Here is a 21,748-nt window from a genome sequence, read left to right as displayed (position 1 = left end):
TAAAATGATAAAAAAAAAAAAAATGTAGTAAGTTTTCCTGGGTTAAAATAAGTAGTTTTGCTAATCGAGTCGGGTCGAATCAAAAGTAGTCGCAACTTGGTCTTTTCTAAAAAGACGAAGTTTACAAAAAGAAAACTTGACATATCCAACTAGTATATTTATATTACTATCCGGATATTACAATATATATATATATATATATATATATATATATATATATATATATATATATTTCAATTAATTATAGCATGGATCGAAGTTGGATGTATCGACAGCGTGATTTTGAGTATCTTGAAAGGCTCGATGAATTTATTACTCAAGCTGTTAAACATCAAAGAAGAAACGGGGATGATGAACAACTCATGTGCCCATGTAGTGTATGTAAGAATCGAAAGAAGGTGAATTCTGGAAGTGAAATGCGAGAACATTTGATATTAAAGGGCTTTAAACCAAATTATACTGTGTGGATATGGTACGGAGACAAAGAGAATGGTATACCTAATGGTATTATGGCTGATCTTAAGGTAATTGGAGAGGATTGTAATAACAATGAGGTTAATGAGCATAGTGATGATAAGGAATCTAATATAGAGGCTGACAATGTCGATCAGATGATGGGTGATCTAGAAAAAGATTTTGTTGATTGTCCGAAAATTTTTCAAATGTTGATTAGTGATTCAAAGAAGCCATTATTTTCGGGCTGCTCAAAATTTACCCGTCTCTCAGCGGTGATGAAGTTGTACACCATAAAAGCTGGGAACGGGCGGAGTGATAAGAGCTTTACTGCTTTATTGAAACTCTTGTCCAATATGTTGCCGGAAGGTAATGAGCTTCCCACTAACACTTATCGATGTAAGAAAGTGTTGTGCCCCCTCGCTACGAATTACCAAAAAATCCATGCGTGCCCGAGGGACTGCATTTTGTACCGTAAAGACTACAACGACTTAGATGAGTGCCCACGATGCAAGAAGTCAAGGTATAAGCTTAAAGAAGGTCGTAAAAAAAGGGCAATAATACCATGGTTTAAGCATTTATTTGCAAATCCGAAGGATGCTGAGTATATGTTATTGCATGACAAAGAGAGGAAGAAAGATGGCAAGTTAAGACATGTCGCTGATGCTCCTCAGTGGAGAACAATCTACAGAGATTTCCCAGAATTTGGTAGTGAACCTAGAAATTTAAGATTAGGGCTTTGCACGGACGGAATTAATCCCTTTGGAACTCAAAGTACCCAGCATAGTACTTGGCCAATAATGTTGATAATTTACAATCTCCCTCCTGGGCTTACTACAAAGAGCAAATACATTTTATTGACCATGTTAATATCAGGTCCTAAACAACCGGGTAATGACATTGACGTGTATCTAGAGCCACTGATAGAGGATTTGAAAATGTTGTGGAATGTTGGAGTGAAGGTGTTTGATGCAGCTAGCGGTTCAAGATATCAAATGCATGATATGTTGTACCACTATCAATGATTTCCCCGCGTATGGTAACCTTTCGGGTTATAGGCTGAAGACCGATAAGGGGTGTCCTTTATGTGGTGATGAGACCGAGTCTGAATGGTTGGAGCACTCTAGGAAATATGTATACAGGTGTCATCGTCGAGGGCTTGACCCGGGCCATCCATATCGTAAGAGGAAGAAGGCATTCTATGGTAAAACTGAGCACCGGTCAGCCCCTTTAGTTCTAAGTGGAAAAGAGTATCACGCATGGGTTAGAAACATCAGTACAGATTTTGGAAAACCGTACAAACCTCCACCAAATGGTGTATATCACATAAAGAAGTCCATCTTTTGGGACCTACCTTATTGGGAGCATTTGTTGGTTAGGCATTGTATTGACGTCATGTACGTAGAAAAGAACGTGTTTGATACTATTATTGGGACTTTGATGAATATGCCTAATAACACTTAAGATGGTGTCAAAGCGAGACTTGACATGGTTGCTAGGGGTCGTTCCGAGGTAAGTCCAATTCAGAAGGGGAAGCATACCTACTTACCCCCAACTTGCACGACTTTGTCCAGAAATGAGAAGAAGGTGGTGTGTGAATCTTTAAAGGGAGTGAAGGTGCTGCATAGATATTCCTCCAATATAAGTAGCCTTGTTTCAATGAAGGATTTGAAGTTAGTGGGATTGAAATCTCATGATTACCATGTTTTGTTAACCCAGCTGTTGCCTATAGCTATCCAATCTGTTTTGCCTAAGCATGTCAGATAAGTCATCACAAAGCTTTGTAAATTCTTTAGTGTTTTGGTAAGGACTGAAATAAATGAACCAAATAAAAAGGAAAAACATCAACCTTAGGCTGCTTAGCAACCTTGGGTGGAACCTCATAGTATTAAAATCTTATCCTCAATCTATTTTATCTACCTGCTGTTTTCTATCTATTTTATCTGCCTGCTGTCTCAATCTATTACTAAGGAAAATGGAATGGGCAGTGGCTCTAATTTTCCTGGAGATGCGCTTGTTTTATATTTGCAGAGTCATGTATTTGTTTTCTCATCCCCTGCAGATCACCATGGTTAATAGTTCATTGCATTTAGAGTTTCAATTTCAGTAGTGTTGGCCTGTATCATGTTTACTAAAGTAATTTGTATAGTGACACCAAATTATATGTGACCAAATTGTAGGAAAAAAGTGCAAAGGCTCGAGCCTCCCAGAGCAATAACAAACATCCTCATTTTTTGGGAAGAACCGGATATGCTGCAAAGAGATAAAAATGGTTTAAAGAAGAACTTTCGCAAGAACTTAAGCAGAAGAAATTAGATAATGATAATGTTGATCCCTACTTGTCATAGAATCCGTTAGTTTAATAACTAAACGCATTAATGATCGGGGTTATTTATGGGTTAAAGCACACACCCCATCATCTAATGCTCCTCTACCTCACACACAGAACGTGATAGAAGAATATGTAAGTAAACTTTATTGTTCATTAATTTAGTATCATTCTACGCTCCATTGGTCATTGGTAAATAATTAGCTAACACACACAAGCAAGTTAAACACCTGGTACTTTCACTGAAACTTATATTTTATTGCATCTCATGGTCCTAATTAACTTTTTGAACTATATTCTTAGAAACATTGGAAGGAAAAGGAGCAAAAAGGAAAGTTTGTTCCTACAAGATTTGAAGATGCATTGGCCAAAGCATTAGGAAACCCGGAACACAATAGCAGAACAAGAGGAGTCGGAGGTTTTGTTGGTCTCCAGAAGTTATTGGAAAACCATTAAGCCGAAGTACTAATGGAAAGAAATTTTCTGAAGATGAAATTCAATTGCTAATTGAGAAGGCAAAGAGGGAAGCAAATGAGGAGTTTAAAAGAGAAACCATGGAAGAGTTCACCGTGATGATGGAGAAGAAATGAGCGGAAATGATGGGAAAAAAGTCTCAACTAGATGTTAATACTGGAGGTTTATTTACGGATCCATCAACGCATCAAAGTGATCCAAGCAATCAGTCTACTCATCAAATTACTACTCACCAAATTGACCCCTTTGTTGAATTAAAGGTAATATCACCACCTGGTCAGGCTGCTTGATGATGTTGTTGCTTCTGTCTAAATCAGTTGCTTATGTTTGTTTTTCAACTTATTTAGAATGGTTTGGGTTTTGACTCGACCCTGAAGGTGGTTTCACAAGAGTTGACAATTAAACACCAATCGTTATCATATAAAATTTGCAGGTTACAAACTTGCAGCTGACTTTCAGATTCTATCTGTTAATGATTGTAGGAATCAGTTTGTTGTCGGCTTACGGTATATGTTAACGAGGAGTTGACCATTGTTGCTGAAGGATTGGTTTTCCCATGGGTAAAGGGTAAAATGGTACACAACAAACCATTAACCATGGATAATACTCATGTTTCCATCGACAAAATCATACGCGGGGATGTACCACTTCCGTTGCCATGGATTGGATTCATAATGGTTGGTGATGCAGAGGGTAGCTTTGCTCAATGGCCCAAATCATTGGTTTTGTTAGATGAAAATGAGGTAATAACTATATCATGGATGAGCTCACTTGCAATTTATACTGCCATCAGGTCCTAAAAGTGATCTGTGGCTGTGACATAGCCATTCAATTGTGTAAGGCCAATACGTTGTAACATGTCGGGCAGGCTGTGAACAGTTTATTGCATCCTGTCATGTCAGATAACCATGGTTGGGTTTAATTGGTCAATAAATAGTAGTCAAATGTATCTTATGTTGAAGCACCTGAGCCTTGAGTATGCCAGTCCCGAGGTCCATAATATCTATATTTGCCCTAAAATCTGTTGGTTTCCTTTCATATGGATCTCATATGAAAGATCGCTTCTACATCAGGTCAACAGTCGAACGGAAGTAGAGAGTCTAGAGACTTACAGATTCTTGAGTATGCCAGTCACGTCTACTTTCTTCATATACAAACATCAGTGGCAGAGTAATTTTTGAACTCTGTCGACGTGTACTCTGTCTAAAGACGAACAAGCCTTTGTAAAACTGCAAATGTTTGAAATAGGTTTATGAAAATCCCTCTATTATTAATGTACATACTAATGAGCTAGTTCTACGTTGTCCATGTTTTTTTTTTGTTATTAAGGTCAATTATAAGACTCGAAAGTCCAAGAGGAAAGACAAATCCAAAAATGTGGGGGAGTCCGTTAATAAAGTTCAAAAGCAAGTAAGTATCATCATTATTCCTTACTAATTTAATCACTATATCATGGATGAGCTCAGTTTGACTTGTTTTTATTTTAAATGATAAGTCCATTGAAAAGGCTATGGTAAGAGGTAATAATGAGGCATCATGTGGTGAAGAAGAAGATGATGTTAGACCTCTAAGCGTGGATGAGGCTGGGGAATTAGGTTATTTTTGTCGTTCTTTAGAAGAGAAGTTGTGTTCCTTATCCAAAAATGCTACAATCGAGATAGTGATAGATGAGTCCGTTTATAATTACCAAGAAGGTAGCGCAATGAGCTTTTTTACGGTTATCGAGATTAGGGAGATGTTGAGAAATAAATGGCTAAATGTTGTTATGCTTCAAATTTGGGGAAGGTATGTATTATATGTAAAACCTTATATTATAATTTCGTATGCTCTGACTTTTTTTACTTGTTCGTTATGTATCATTCTTTGTTCACTCATTCTTCGTTTGCTAATATAATCGATGTAGTCTCCTATATCAAAGTGCTATTGAAAGCAGAGAAGGAGAAGCGATAAACGTAGTTGGATACATGTGTCCGGTGAAACTTTGTGAATATATACATAGGGCGCAACAACGTGAAGATTATATTGCTCATGTTTGGAAGAGTCAAGAAAAAAAGAATTATATCATTGGCGCATTTCATGAGAGGTAATATTTTTATTTGTTTTTAATTTATTAATTTATTAATATATGACTTATATAGTAATTCTAACAATGAACTTATATGTGTAGCAACCATTGGATGTTGATCGTTACATGCTTGGGGTTAAACATTATTTATATTTTGGATTTGGACCGAAAAAATCGGAAGATATTGGACATTAAAAAAATACTCCACAACGCTTGGTTCATACATTGCGCTCATGACGGAAGGCGTAATTTCACTAGAAAGAATAATAAACTCATAATAAAAGACAGCATCTTGGTAAGTGAAATATGAACGCATTTTATATTCTAATGACTAACTTTAAATTCTAATTACATTTTATATGTTACATAATTAATATCATGTTTTTTTTCTATAAATTTTAGTGCCCTCAACAACCAAAGGATTACGAGTGTGGTTATTATGTCATGAAATGGATGTATAACATAACTTTTTACCTTTCGAAGGTTAAAGAAGAAGAATTTGTGAAGGTATATCTTATTTCCGTTCTTGGTATGGTTTATTTATGTAGTTGTACATTTATATTGTTAGTAATTGACCTATTTGTTAACTATAGCATATGGAGCAATCAATCATGTCAAGTGACGATATTTATGATATCAAAGAAGCGGGGGCTACCAAATTTTTAGACAACTTCTAGATTAGTTTTTCAAGTAAGGCGTGTATGTTATTCATACATTATATTGGATTTATCTTTGGTAACAATGATAGATGTTAATTTTATGTTCGATGTAATGCAAGATTCATGTAAGTTTGTTGGACTTGTATTGTTGCGAATAATATAAATGTGGTTACATTTCTATTGACAGGTTTCATTTTGTTCATATAATATTTGGAATTATCAAATTTAGGGGGAGATGCTGCTGAAATTGCAGTAAAAAATTATTATTAAAAAAAATATAATTTTTTTAACGACGGTTCCTTTAGAAACGACGTCAAAAAATTAAATATTTCGAAAATAGTGATTCATTTAATGACGGTTCTTAGCTATACAACTGACGTCATACGTAACTTTAGTGGCGGTTCTGTAACCACAACCGGCGTTATTTTTACCTATTACGACGGTTGTGTAAAAACAACCGCTGTTATAGAGGAAATGTAGCGGTGCACTACCATTATTGAAATATCTAATGTGGTTGTTTTCAAAAAATAACCGCCACTATAGATGAGTTACAGCGGCGGTTTTTGTCTAAAAATCGTCGTTTTATATAAGGTTATAAGGGCGGTTTTGTTTGGAAAACCGACATTGTAGGCTAGCTATAGGGGTGGTTGTACAACCGCCGCAAAAGTATATACGACCCCATGATAAACGACGCACCCAAAACCTTTAAAAACCGCCACAAAAGGTCATTTTCGACCGCCACCGTAGGGGTTTTTTCTACTAGTGCCTAAAACCTCTAAAATTCCCTTTTCTCTCAAAGTTCTTGGTGTAGGTTGTGTTTAATCCTCTTGAAACCTTCTTGCTAATTCATTCAATCCTTTTGCAAATCATTCAAAGTAAGATTGTTACTCTCTATTTGTTTTTAATCAATTAATAGCATATAAAAGTGTTAATTTTCTGAAAGATTCGATTTATACTCATGGATGTTGAGTTATAGTTGTTATATTTTGGTAAAAATTGCTTCAATTTGTTGTTTTGATGCTAGAAATTGCAAAATCCAATTGATTTGGGGGTATAATTGGGGACCGAAATTTCTAGGGTTTGTCTTATAAACTTGATTTTATTCATCTTTTGCTTACCTAAGGGGGGAAATCGACTAAAGGGATGTTATTGGTATCATGTTTGGTGTTGATTTTGGCTAATTTCACTCAAAAATTTCGTCTTAAAACTTCGTCTTAAAAGTGCCCCAAACTGAATTTCGCCCCAAATTTTTACGATAATGATCTTTTGTGAAGCTATTCTTGAGGGATTAAGATCCCAACTTTTATAGCTATGGTTAAAATTTTGTGTTTTGAAAACCATGAAACCCTCTTTTATGAAATATGAGAGTAACATGTTTTGGGAAATTATTAGTTGTCTTATAAGAGCTACTTAAATTGTTGTTTCTCTATCCATGAGTATACTTTGAAAATTTCTTTTTGATCAAGTAAGTATCCGTTTGGTGTGGCTAAAAACATGTTGAAACAGATGCCAAGAGCCGCAGCTCTGACCCGTAGAGTAAGAGGTCGAGGGCCTCTGAGCCGGAAGTGGGAGAGGAGAGTCGGGGACCTACTGTATGCCCCACCGGTTCCCAAGTATCCTACCATTGTCTTTGCTGACTTTAAGCAAAGAGATGCCTTTGTTGAGTTGCAGAAGCGCCGTATGAAACCTACTAGATGTATTGACACTACCATCCTTGATGACCTGAAGATAAGGGTAGACGTGCGACATATCTTTGGGACCTTGGGTTTGGCGGGGTTGTATCGTCTTAGGAAGCACTCTTACCCTTTCCAAAATTTGGAGTTTATGAGCTCTTTTTCTTATGATGCGGTAGCTAAGAGCGTAGAGTTCCGTCTTATGAACACCAGTTTTCTCTTGTCCATGGACCAGTTTGCTTCTCACCTTGGACTTCCTCGACCTGAGAAGGGATCTCTTAGAGACATCCCGATTGAGTGTGGGGCTAGCAATTATATGCCTTGTTTCACTGGTAAGCATGCCCCTACTTCGAGTAACATGTTAATTAATGATGTTCAACATGTCACTTTGTAGATCTTCCTCCGAGCTTTGACCTGTTTGTTGTACGATATGAGGGATGTGAGTAAGTTGAACTCGCACGACGTTATGCTGTTGGTCACCTATCTGAACCCCACCCGAGCAAAGAGAGTCTCTTTTACTGCCCCGGCCATCGTTTGTGCTAGCTTGGTCTTGATGGCCACCTCTCCGACCCGGTAGTTGAGTTGTGGTGCTATTGCCACACGGTTAGCTGAGCGGTTGACTACCTTTGAGGCCTCCTCGGCCCTCACACCTATGGTCTCCGTTGTGCTCACCTTGGATTGAGATTACTTCATCGACCAGAAATGGTTGAGGACTTTGGAGGGTGGTGGGTTAGCTTGGAGAGTGTGGGGTATGATTTGGATGAGGCTACCTGACCCAGAGCATCTTCCTGTGACTAAGCCTTTGACAGCGGCGATGGTTGCATCGGACTCCGGTGATGATGAGGCTGCCCCTACCCGGCAGTACTACCTCATAGATTATGGTCTTTTAGAGGTGATGCAGGAGCCGACCAAGGGGGGCTAGGCTAGACCAGAGGATCAGCTACCCGGAGTGGGCAGAGGTCCTAGACGGGTGAGAGAGAGGGTTGGTGAGACTCAGCCTGTGCAGCCCGTGCCTCCACAGTACCAGTACCCCAGTTACCCTTCTTCCTTTAGTCCTGCGATGCAGGTGAGTGAGCTCACTAAGAGGGTGTCCAACACCTTGGTGTTCCGGAACATGTACGATATGACACATGTACAGGGAATTAGGACCAACCTGGCCCAACCAGTTTGGTGGAGAGGTGTCGGGGATGATAGTGGAGTCTTCCACTCCTATGGGGTAGATCCGGCTACATGGGGGGAGCCTAGGAGTTATCCTTTCGGTTGTTTGGCGTCATGGCGAGTAGGAGAAGACTCAGGTACAAGAGCTACCACAGGAGAGGGTACAGCTGGAGCCGGCACATCCGGAGGAGGAGGCGGAGATGAGGAGATGGAGGAGCCGGGTTTGAAGTGATGTTGTTTATTATTGTTTTACATTCGCTTCATGGATTTTTAGTTGGTTGCTACTTGTTTTGTTGGTACTTGGATATACTTTGGTTTCTACTTGGCCATAAGGCTGTATTTTCTTGAATTTCGGAACTTTATATACAGGTGGATAGCGTCGGAGACGAAAACTCTGGCGATGGTTGTGTTTCTTAGAATGGCGACGTGTTTCTTGAAGTAACTTGACCTGTAGCTACTCGATCGAGTGCCCCTAACTCGATCGAGTAACTGCGTATGGGACTTTGCAATGCGTACTGGACTCGATATACTCGATCGAGTAGCCTCAACTCGATCGAGTTGTTTCCTAACTCGATCGAGTGCCCCTGTTATCGTTTATCTCGTTCTAAAATGTTAATGGTCATCATGCATATATACTTTGTTGATAATAGGTTTCATTGTCATGTTAATAATAATGTCCTTATGCTTCAAGTGTAGTTCATACAAGGTCAATACAGTCTTCATTATTTTTCACCATGAGTGTTTAATTGAATTGCTGGACGTACCATTCTACACGGTGGTTATAGTGTATTGTTGTGGTCATAAGTTACAGCTGGTTATGTCGAGTATACATGATTGGGTAAGGTCACTTAAGAAATTTCTCGGTGTTCACATATAATAATTGGGTGACGGTACATTTCACTTGCTTATTTGTTGTTATCCACATCTAATATATATTAAAATGTATACATTTTATCTAAGTAATGTCAATGAGGTACCATGATAGTTGCTGGTTTCAACTTATGATAAAAAATTTCGTAATGTCAAGATTGAGTAGAGTTATCATTTCGTGTAATGTTTGTAGTTCGTCTTGAAGGTGAACTTCGGGGACGAAGTTCCTTTTAAAAGGGGAAGAGTAATGTCGCATGAGAGAAAAGGACGAATTATGACAAAATATCATATTTCGAGCGAATTGTTGGTAAAGTTCACCATGTTGTTGTACTCCATTTTTGGGTTGCTTTACCACTTTGTTTTCTTAAAATTTAAACTTTAGTTATGTGAAGGTAATGCACGTATTGTGATGTTAGGTGAGATTTGTAGTAATTTGAATTGTTATATTGTTGAGTAATATTAATGTTACGGAAACGGTTTAAATGAATATTAATCTATTGTTGTATACTTTGACCGATGATTGGCTATACTTTGGATTGTTATACCTTGGTGATTAGTAACTAATTGTTATTGATGATTAATTGTTAGATGAGTAAAATAGAATAGTTGTATCAGATGAATACGATGTGTATGGTGTATGGAATTGTGCAATGATAAGATCCGGTTAGTAAGTGGAAGTAACGGTTTGTGTTAGTGTGTTCTCGCGTATAATGCATGTTTGATGATTCGATAGGAGGTCGTATTTGATGATGTGTACTAAGGTAGATGATGATGATGGGTGATGGGCGTACATGGATGGGTGGTATATAAGAACAGTTGTGCTTGTCCTTGTCGGGGTGGATGGTTGTCAGTTGTCTTACTTCACGTTTCACCTTATTGTGTCGTGGGGGGATGATAAGTTGAACTTCGAGGATGAAGTTACTTTTAAGGGGGGAAGACTGTAATACCCGTCCTTTTACGGACCCGTTGACCGTCTGTGGACGCGGGCCCACGGGGGCGCTTGGGAACAAGCGTTTGCTTTTGTGGAGTCGCCACCAATTTATTGTGGAAAATTGGAAACTGTTTGAATATCTCGTGCCATGTCAAGACACAAAGTAGTGACATGAACACCAAGAACTCGTTACCCTTAGCATTCTATGTCTAGAATGACTCTCGTGGATGCCAATGAACACGGATGTTCACAGAGATCTGGAGTAAGGGGTGAGGGTACGTATTAGGAAGCTCTTTTGATCGAACACCTAATCCCGCCCGCCTCGATAACGACCTCTACTAATGATTAGGGAAATTATCTATACTCGATATATTGTCGATTATATGCATGTAATGCAACATCCATTAGATTAATCCTAGCATGTGAATTAATACTAAGTCGGTTAACTCGTAATTTAACATGCATTAATGTCGAGGTAGAAATTTAGGTTGATTTCATGTGAGAGCATACAAACAATACAATAAAAGAAATACAATAAAAATACAACAAAGAAAATTACAATAATTACATCGGATTTAATGATTTATGTCGAAAATACATTCAAAACGGATAATTTGGGAAAAGAAAGAATGAATAAATAAATAAACAGAAATTAGGCGATAATACAAGTAATAGTAGATTAAATACGTAATTAAACTAGGTCAAGGCAAAAACGGGAGTTCAGAGACAAAACTCAACCGGGAACAGGCGCATCAGAGCTGCGTCCTTTGGAAGAGGCGCAGCAGACGCTGCGTCTGTTCCTTGGCTCAGTTCTGGCTGTGAAGCCGGAATTGCGAGTTGTTAATATTCGTTGGTGATTTTAATGGTTGATTATGAATAGTTGACTCGGATATAAGTGATTATCAGATTATTTACATGTGATTGAGGTCATAAAAACGATATAACATGGATAAAAACTAATTAGGATGAATTATTTACAAGATTAATAAGGTTAATTATGAGAATTAAACAAACTAAACAAATTAATTAGGTTAAACAGGTTATTAAGACGGCGATGATAAACAGATAAAAATATATCAATGGTGAATTCCAGAGACTCAATATTAATGAAACGAACCTCTACAAACCCGAATTGATTTTATGACGAAAAAACCCGCAAATATGAATTATAAGGGATTTAAGTCGGGAATTGAAAGATGAATTAAATATTAATAATTACATGTTAGAATTATTATACTAAGAATTGTCGTGCTAGACAAAATATGAACAAATGATAACAAAGCAAAAACAATAAGATGAACAGAAGACGAAGGAAGAAGAAAGGAAGCAGGAACTGCGGCAACCTCAGGAAGAGGCGCAGCAGGTGCTGCGTCCTTTCTCGACGTTTGTCTTCTGTAAATCCGTAAAAAGGGTTTAAAATAAGGGTTTATAAATCAATTTTAAGAGTATTTTCGACGTAAATATTATATTAATGATTACAAAAATAAAGAACAATAATTAAAATAAGGATTTACACCCTCAGACTTACATGTTTGACGAAACGAGATGAACTAAGTTAACGTTTAGTGATGCTCGACTCGAATGTACGACGAAAGTGCCCTCTAAGAGGAAAACGAATAAGATTGATTAAAGTTGATTGATGTGGAGTTGGTCAAATTGGTCGGTCATGCAAAACAAGGTTGGGACTCAGAAAGATCTGAGCTTACGTGGTCGAAAGTTTAAGCACGTAGGCGCCAATAAGCAAGAGTGTGGTCTTAGAATGCAAAGGGAGAAGAGAAGGACGGACACTCGCATGATAAATATGAGAGGCCGAAGGTCTCTATTTATACTAATCACACGGAGGAAGTAGGGTTTTTCGGAGAAACTTTGGAAGTGAATCTCGAAAAGATATGAGAAGATACGAAAAACTACACAAGAAAGGACTTGGGAAGAGGCGCAGCAGACACTGCGTCTCTTGGAAGAGGCGCAGCACTTGCTCCGTCCTTTCCCAAGTGGGTTCCTTCTGCGGAAGAAAGATTTCCGTGTTTTGGTTATGGAATAACGAATTAATCTTATTTTCCTTAATATTTTGTGTGAATATTACGGGAAATTATTTACCAAAGATTAAAAAGATTGCAAAATATGGAATAGAAATATCCGGAACATTCCAGAACATCCTGACTCGGTTTTAGAAAATGAAGACGGTTTTTTGACCCGGACTCCAAATGTACTCTAATTACTGCCAAAACGACCGTATCAGCACGTAGATGACAATTAAGAGGTAGACACAAGTGTTTGAGTGATCACTTGACGATAAACTTACGAACTGTCACAAATCATTCCGCGTACCAAACATGCGGCCCAATCATCACCGGTGGTTTGCGGGAGGTGCAGAAATGAGGTATCTACAGAGCCCCCACTTTGACTGAGGCTTGGAGAAGGCGAAAGTCAAAGTATAGCCATCAGAACAATCGAATATTACAACCTGACGACTATGGCGACGCGAGGCGGCTCAAGGGGTCTGAACCAAGGACCTGTCGTCGGGAACATTTTAGAGTCTGTCGACTAATGGGGAGGGTCGTTTAAAGTCCATTAGACTACGTAAGGAAGCTCGCCAGCCATAAGAAGAGACCATACCTGAAATTCCTTGAAACTCCAGGGGAAACAAAACGCGATATTGGGAGAAGACAGCAGGACATAGTCTGGAACTGCTGGGAGAAATCTGCTTGTGGTCGGCTTCAAACAAACTTCGGAAGAGCTTGGGGTCGATGTTGATCTCCATGTCTCGAGAGAGAATGTCTATTCGTGAACTCTTGCTGGGGGAACGTAATCGGGAACTGATCTCCATGTCTCGAGAGGGAATGTCTATCCGTGTACTCTCGCTGGGGGAACATAATCGGGAACTGATCTCCATGTCTCGAGAGGGAATGTCTATCCGTGTAATCTCGCTGGGGGAACATAATAAAGGCATGTCGAAACACCTGTCAAAGAAGAACCGCTCATTATAACAAGCTAGGTCTTGGCAAAACATGGCAATAGTTTGCTGTTGGCTTGGGAATACGGATCCGGGCGAAGAATATACGTCAAACGGACCAAATATGTGATACGGCATCGAGAAAGAGGCGCACCAAAGATGGGCCCACAAAAATAACGAACTCATAACGAATCTTCGAAAATTCCTATGGAGGGAAACTGAGGAAGAGGCGTAACACCTGCTGCGTCTTTTCCTGGCCGTGTCAATCCTGCGTAAAAACCCGATGAAACAGAGGGGTTTGTTTCATTATTTCGAAATATAAATCCTTAATTTCTCTCTCAAATTCCAACCATTTCCGTCAAAATTTGATCCAAAAGCTTGCATTTGCCATGACTAATCGTGGTATGTGTATCAATCTTGCATTTATCTTCCGTATTTGATCAAATAGGACCGACAAAATTAGGGTTTTCGACCCTAATTAGTCGAAAATTTGGGGCTTTTCCCCAAAATGATTTTGCCTTGCAAAATTGACTTTGTAAAAACCTAATTGGTAGTGTAAGAATCATAACCATGTATTTGTTTCAAATTTTCATTGAGTTTTGAGCATTTGAGTGAAATTGTGACGGTTTCACAGCTAAACCATAAATCGCTTCGAAAATAGCCTTAGGATTGCCCATTTATGACGAAACTTGGTATTTGGAATCCTTGAATGATGAGTAAAGTTCCTACCATCTCGGAATTTTGATTGGTGACGGCTTTTTCAAGACACTTCCTACGGCATAATCGCCGTTATAACGAAATACTGTCGAAATTCCGACTCGAACCCATGACTAGGCTTCAACTTAGGCTTGACTTGACCCAAATTACCATATGAGCGGATGGTTTTGTAGAAAAATTGCCAAGGATGGCGAGAAAAGAGCGATTTCGGAGCTCCAAAAACTCAAAAATCCCCTTATTAAGGCTTGTCGTCACTTGACGCGGCCTACATTCACTTTAATTTTGCAGGCGACGAGGTTTCTACATCTGGGAGGGGTCCCATGGACGAGCACACTGCTGTTGACCCTTCTCAGATGCTTGAGGATGCGTTGGAGGAGGCTTTCACTGCTGCGGTGACGGCTGCTGAGGACAAGGTCCCCGAGGAGGAGGTTGTTGAGGAAGAGGAGGCCCCGAGACGGGCCAATGTTGGACGAGGTGGTCGCCAGCTGAGGGGAGCACCTGTGTGGGCTGAGACCTGGGACAGTAGGCATTTGCTTTGGGCTGCGGAGGGTCACCTGTCCTACAGGACGGTGAAGAGCTTGGTAAATCGAATTCATCACTCTTCATTCATCTTCTTTCATTTCTATTTGTCATTCCTTTTCTCCTTCATCTTAGTTAAAGATAGCTTTTGTTTCAAATCAACATAGGAGGCCGGGAATATCAGATCGTTCTCGGGCTACACGACGGCGATGGGATGCTACGAGAGGCTGTCGACGGAGGAGCGAGCCATGATCGAGCGGGGAGCATTCGGCGCCCTGGTGCAGGCTTGGAGGGATATCGCGAGGAGGAAGCTTCGGGCTAACCTCAGTCTCGTCCGAGCTTTCTTGGACCGGTTTTGGGACACGACCTCCACGTTTCACATGCCTTTTGGCGAGGTGGGGGTCACGTTAGAGGACTACGGCATGATTTCTGGTCTGTCGTGTGGGACTGAGGTGGTGGAGTGGCCGGAGACAGCCATGAGGGTTGACTCGGCCGAGGCTAGGAGGTTGATCGGCTGGAACTTGGCGCCGAAGGCTGCTGCGGTACCTGGTTTGGTGCCTAGTTCTTACGTTCGGGACTACTTTGCGGGGAAGACCCCGGCATCGGTGTTGATCGAGGGGAGGGAGACGGCTCCTCCTCCCTGTACCGTAGAGCAGAGAGTCCTTTTGTGGCTTTGGTGGTTTCTGTCTTCGATCTACCTCGGAGACAAGGGAGAGAGGCTTTCAAAGAAGCTCCTTCCCTTTCTTTCTGACCTGAGCTCCCTAGGCCGTTGGGACTGGGTCACTGCTGGTTTTGCGGTCCTCATCCGCTTTATGAGGGCCATGGTTCGTTCGGAGTTGATGGAGAAGGGGACTTCTCCTACTACTGTCGGCCCTGGACTGTTGTTGGAGGTATGAACCTTCATTTTATTTCATTAAAGATCATTTCCTTTTCTGTCAAATCACGAAAGATCGTCGTTGACTATCTTGTTTTACAGGCGTAGGTGTACTCCTACTTTCCGGGCCTCGCGCCCAAGAGGACGGAGCCGGCGGAGAAGGCATATCCCGTTGTGCGGGATTGGGTGATGTGTCGTACGAGGAGCCGGCGTTCCTTCCACGACGTCTGTCGGCGGGAGGTGAACGCTCTTCAGTTGGACGGCGTGAGGACTTCACCTTCGTTCGTTTCTTCGTTACTTTTTCAGAACTGATCATAAGAACGACTTCTTGTTTGCTTTTCCCAGTGGGTGCCCAGGCCTTGGGTGGAGTACACTGGCGCTCCTCCCTTTGTGGCTGAGGTCCTTCGACCTAGGAGCTCGAGCCGGCTGCTGCTGAGGACGTCGATGGGTCCTGTGTGGTACTTGGGTGAGCGCTTGGCTTGTCAGTGCTCTCGGGATGTCTTGACGGTTCCCATCGATCCTCCTCAGACGATGTTTAGGGAGCCTTCTGAGGCTGAGAAGGAGGCTGACCTGGCTGGCGTTGGTGGTGACGCCCTCCATCTTCCTGGTGAGGACTACTCGGCGTTCCTCTACGGGAGGTTGGCGTACTGGCCGGTTGTGGTAAGTGCTTTACCCTCCTTTATTTTTGATTATTTTGAGAACACAATGAATGATCATCGGTTAAAAGAAATCATTTGACTTTGCAGGAGGTCGAGGCAGCGGGCATCGAGCCCCCAGAGTACCCCGAGACCCTCAAGTACACTGACGCGACGGGGATGAAGGTGATCTTCGAGCTGCGTGACTTTGATACGGCGGTGAGAGATGCTGGCTTGGACGAGTGGCAGCATCTGATTCGGAGGGTGAGTCTCCTAACTTGTATTATTTTGTGTAAGAACACATTTGCCTGAGTTTGTCCAATCGTTAAGAATCTTTTCTTTTGAAATGGAGGTGCCGCCATCCCGGTTCGTGGCTTTATGGAGGGTAGCCAACCGGCTGCGGGATACTGCCGTCGAGGCACTTGTTGGCGGTCGAGGACGTCAGGTATGAACCTTCCATTTGCTTCATTTTCGAATTTTCTAATCTTCCTTATGTTTGAAATGATTGACATGAGCCAATTCTTGTTGTTTGCAGAGGGAGCGCGAGCTGGAGCGAGAGCTTGCCCAGTCCTGGGAGGAGACAGCTCGCCTGCTGAGAGAGCTCGAGGTCTGCGACGCCGAGGTTGCTTCTCTCGAGGCGAGAGTTGCTGAGCTAGACGGCGACCAGCAATAACTTTTTTGTTGTTTCTTGTTTTTTTGCTGTGTTTTGTACATTTGTACATTTTAGGACCCACATTTTGGACATTCAGACTTTGTTTTGGGGCTCGAGCCCCCAGTTTGGTGTACATATCCTCTCTTGGTTGTATATATGATGGCCTGAGTGCCTTTGCTGCTGGGTTGCTTTGTTTGTACCTACAGGTTAGCTTTGAACAGGTTTGGTAGATGACGGTTTGCGCCGTCATGCTGCCGAAATTTACATAGAAATCACATAGAACATAAATTTGTACACATGGCTTAAATTAGCGCAAAACCATGACTCGGAAACGCAAAAAATGCAAAAAAATTGCCGAAAATGACCGGACGGTAAGGAGGGCTAGCCCCAAAAAAAAGGAAAAAAAGAGAAACATATAAGTGTGGAACGGGAGTGTGAAATGATTCCCCAAAAAGAAAATTAAAAAGAAATGTATAAGTTTGAAAATGAATAAATTAAATTGGTGAAATGATTCACCAAAAGAAAATATATATAAAAGAAATGGATAAGCGTGCTAAGATGACGAAAATGTCGATATCACCTCGAAATGCGTGCCCGTGAAATTAGGAAACCCGAAATATAGCAACTTGACGTATTTACCAAAATAATAACCCGTATGAATAGGAAATTATTCATTGAGGAATTTAGGAAAGATCCAACGCGGAAAATCACAGAAAGAAGGCTGTGGAAGAGGCGCAGCAGGTGCTGCGCCTGTTCCCCAGTGCATCCGTCCTGACGGATTTTAGGAAACAGCTTTTAGTATAAATAGAGATGTCGAGGGAGGTTTTATTCACATAATTCTTCCGTCTCTCTTCGTCTTATTACATAAAGCTCCCAAAATAAGCATACATCATGAATACTTTCGAAATTCGTCCAAGAGAATGGACAAATGAGTTCTCTAATGTGGAGAAACACGACATGGGTGCTTATAATTTTGGATCGCTTTTGAGTTTGAAGCTGATCAAGGGAGTCAAACCGTTCCTAGATGCTTGTCTTGATTATTGGGACCCGAATTATCACGTATTTGCCTTCCCTAGAGGCGACATTTGCGCATTTCCCGAAGAAATTGTTGCGATTGGTGGTTGGGACCCGAAACACTCGCCTGCTATTCCCTCCACTTCTCAAGGGTATAAGAACAAGTTTAGAGACTTGCTTGGGTTGGCAAGAGCTAATGTGGACCGTCTTGTGACTTCTAAAGGAGTGCGAATGTTGGATTTCATCGATCGATTCATCAATAGGGCAGATCCCACTATCTCTTATGTTGCGAGGCGAAGGGCATTCGGGTTTTGCCTATTACATGTATATGTCCTTCAAGGGCATGTTTATGAGGATTTGAGAGGCGACCCTTGTTACTTGAGCGTGATTGAGCAAATGGAGCTGCGTAGGAGCCCGGCTTGCCTGTGTTTAGGAGAGATGCTATTGGGTTTAGATAACAGGAAAGCCAATCGCGACCTTCCTTATTTGGGAAGTCCCATTATATTGCAGGTAAAAGAATTTTTTTTTTTCGTTTTTCGTTTTTTTTTTTTTTTTTTTTTTGCTTTTCTAATTCCTGCTTCTGGTAGGTCTGGCTTATGGAGCGTCTTTGATTGATCGAGCCCTCAGTTAATGTTCTTGCTTATCATGCTCGCTCAATTGCAATGAGGACCAGGCTCTACATGGTGGGATTCACTCGAGTCTGCAATTACTGGGAAAACAAATTGAAGAGTGAAGATGGCCCCTTAATTAGATGGATCGTACCATGGTGGCATCTCAAATCTGTCACTGGAGTATCTTCTTTAGATCCAACCCGATCTGTTCGCATTCCCGGCTTGGAGTTTATGATATGCATCTTCCCGGAGAGGTTGATGAGGCAGGTCGGATTGAAGCAGATGATTCTGAAGCTTGACACTGTCCCGCAGACTGCCGTGGCGCTTACTACTAAGAGTCGAAGGGAATGGGCCATCAAATGGGCTCAGAGGAACATTTGGTTCTTGAATTATTCTGTTAGTGCTCTATGGGTGTCGGGTTCGTATCTGCGGTGGAGGAAAGCTACTACTCCGGAGGAGCGTGAGAGATTAAGGAAGCGCGAGCTTGTTGACTACAAGGTTCGCGAGGTGGAAAAGGAGAAGGAGAAGCATCTGAATGAGGAGAGGAAGAAGCCGGATTTTGAGTTGTTCATCCTTCGAAGAAACCGAAGACTTCTCCTGCCGTCGAGATGGTGGTTGACAAGAATGGCAAAGCAAGACCACGAGAGAGACCGTTGGTGATTAGGTCTGAAGTGGCGCAAGAGCGTCCGGCTCGAGGGCGGGACAAGAAATTTGACAAAAATGACAAAGGCAAAGGGAAAATGGAAGAGTAGCCTAAGTCTTTATTATTATTTATTATTATTATTATTGTAAGAAGTTGGGTTTTTAGAATCCTAGCCTATTTATTTTTATTATGTAACGTACTATTATTATTAAAGAAATGAAATAGAAAAGGTTAAGTGGTCATGAAACCGTTATGATTTTCTATGATTATTCTTGTCGAATTTCAAATGCAATTGCAAATGTCCTTCTATTTATATTTAAGACAATTCAATGGGTTGTATCCCGTGAGGGATTGCCTACGTATTCATTTAGAAAATGAAATCAAACCCTCGCGCGTAGTTCGAGTAAATGTAAAAGAATAATTATTCTAAGCAAGAGCTTGTAATGAACTTAGAAAATAAGCATGAGCTTTACTTGCTCCTAAAATGCAATTTAGTTTATTTGATGATATGAGAATGACAAGTTGTCAAAATGCAAGAGCAAGATGACATTAGCTTAATCCAGCTTGGCCAGGAGCCGTTTATTTCGTGCCACAGGAGCGACACGTGAGGTTACGTGAGGCGCGGTTTTTGCTCCTATTCTAGGCATAGTAACGTTTCAGTTGGTCGAGGTTTGTTGGGTTAGCAAATTCGTTCCCATCTAGGTCTGTGATTCTAACCGCACCCCCTGGAAGTATGGACTTGACTAGAAATGGCCCGGCCGAATTGGGTTTGAATTTTCCTCGTGGATCGACAGGTAAAAGAGCTCTAATTGATTTGAGGACCAAGTCTCCTTCTTTGATGTTCCTTGGCTTAACCCTTTTGTTGAAGGGTCATTTGATACGTGCTTGAAATATTTGCACATTGTGTAATGCACGTAATCTTCGTTCATCCAAGAGGATGAGTTCCTCATATATATCCCTCTTCCACTCGGCTTTTGGGATTTGACTTTCGAGTAAAATACGCAAGGATGGTACTTCTAGCTCGACTGGTTGTACAGCCTCCATGCCGTAGGTCAAATAGAAAAGGGTGGCCCAGTGGGCGTCCTAACAAATGTACGGTATCCCCATAAAGCAAAGGGTATCTTGCTTGGCCAATCTCTATAGTTGTCAATCATTTTCTTGAGAATCATGACAACGTTTTTATTTGCTGCCTCTACCGCGCCATTGGTTTGTGGTCTATATGGCAAGGAGTGGTGATGCTTAATTTTGTACTTGGCTAGCAATTGTTCAGTCTCAGCTTGGAAATGTGATCCATTGTCGCTGATGATCTCATGTGGGCAACCATATCGACAGATAATATTGGTTTGTATGAAGTTTGCCACATTCTTGGCTGTAAGTCTGGTGTAGGAAGCCTCTTCTACCCACTTGGTGAAATAATCGATTGCTACTAGGATGAAACATTGACCTTCTGTTTCGGCTAGAGTGATCTTGCCGATGATGTCAATTCCCCAAGCAGAAAATGGCCAGGGAGATGTCATGGTGTAAAGCAATGAAGGAGGGACATGTTGTACATTCCCGAAGATTTGGCAATTATGGCAATGTCTTACATATTTGATCCAATCAGATTCCATCGTGTCCCAATAATACCCCAAACGTGTGATTTTCTTTGCCATCATGGGTCCACTCATGTGAGGGCCACATTGTCCATCATGGACTTCTTCCATCACTTTCCGTGCCTATGAATGATCAAGACAACGTAGGATTACACCAAGAGGTGTTCTTTTGTATAGTTCTCCTTGCGTGAGAACGAATTGGGAAGCTAGCAAGCGGATAGCGCGTTGTCCCCTTTTGTCCATTTCTGCTGGATTGGTGCCATTGAGTTTGAAGTTTAGGATCGCTTGGAACCAAGGTTCCTCTGTGATTTCTTCCTCATCGGTGATTTGGTGCACCTAAGCTGGCTCTGATCGTCGTTCGATGCATAAAGGCATTTCTACCATGCTATCCGGCATATTAATCAAAGATGCAAGTTTTGCAAGAGCATCTGCAAATTGATTTTCTTCTCGTGGTAGATGTAGGTAGGTTACTTGATCGAAGAATTGGGCAACTTGGTCTATTCTGGCTTGATAAGGTGCTAAGCTTTCGCTTCGGATTTTCCAAGATCCCGTAATTTGGTTGATGATCAAAGATAAATCCACATGTACTCGAAGATTCTTGATGCCTAAACTTACTGCCGCTTGCAATCCAATGAGACAAGCTTCGTATTCTGCGACGTTATTTGTCACCTCGAAGTCGAGTTTGACAGAGATTGGTGTATGCTCGCCTTCAGGAGAAATGAGCAACACTCGTATTCCAAATCCTTTTAAGTTCGATGCTCCATCAAAATAGAGGTCCCAGGAGTCTACATCCGTTTGGAGTATATCCTCATCCGGAAACGACCAGGTGTCTATCGTTTGTGTATCATTGATAGTGTATCATTGATGGGATTTTCTGCGAAGAATTCGGCAACGGCGCGCCCCTTTATAACTTTCAAAGGTAAATA

The 21,748-nt window shown here is 41.1% G+C and overlaps 1 protein-coding gene across 1 annotated transcript; it reads left to right on the top strand.

Moving 5' to 3' along the window:
* The first annotated feature begins 248 nt into the window (after window positions 1–248).
* Window positions 249–1,917, top strand: LOC141617046 (uncharacterized). Its single transcript, XM_074434216.1, has 2 exons — window positions 249–1,462; window positions 1,596–1,917. The coding sequence occupies exons 1-2, from the start codon at window positions 249–251 to the stop codon at window positions 1,915–1,917; spliced, it is 1,536 nt and encodes a 511-aa protein (XP_074290317.1).
* Window positions 1,918–21,748: the final 19,831 nt, after the last annotated feature.

This window comes from Silene latifolia, chromosome X, assembly GCF_048544455.1.
Source record: "Silene latifolia isolate original U9 population chromosome X, ASM4854445v1, whole genome shotgun sequence".
NCBI lineage: Eukaryota > Viridiplantae > Streptophyta > Magnoliopsida > Caryophyllales > Caryophyllaceae > Silene > Silene latifolia.
The sequence above is the reverse complement of the archived record's forward strand: the minus strand, read 5'-3'. Positions and strand labels throughout refer to the sequence as shown.

Coding starts and splice junctions, on each gene's coding strand:
- LOC141617046 (XM_074434216.1), top strand. CDS start 249: ATGGATCGAAGTTGGATGTATCGACAGCGTGATTTTGAGTATCTTGAA. Junction 1,463..1,595: donor TATCAAATGCATGATATGTT/GTACCACTATCA, acceptor ATATGTATACAG/GTGTCATCGTCGAGGGCTTG.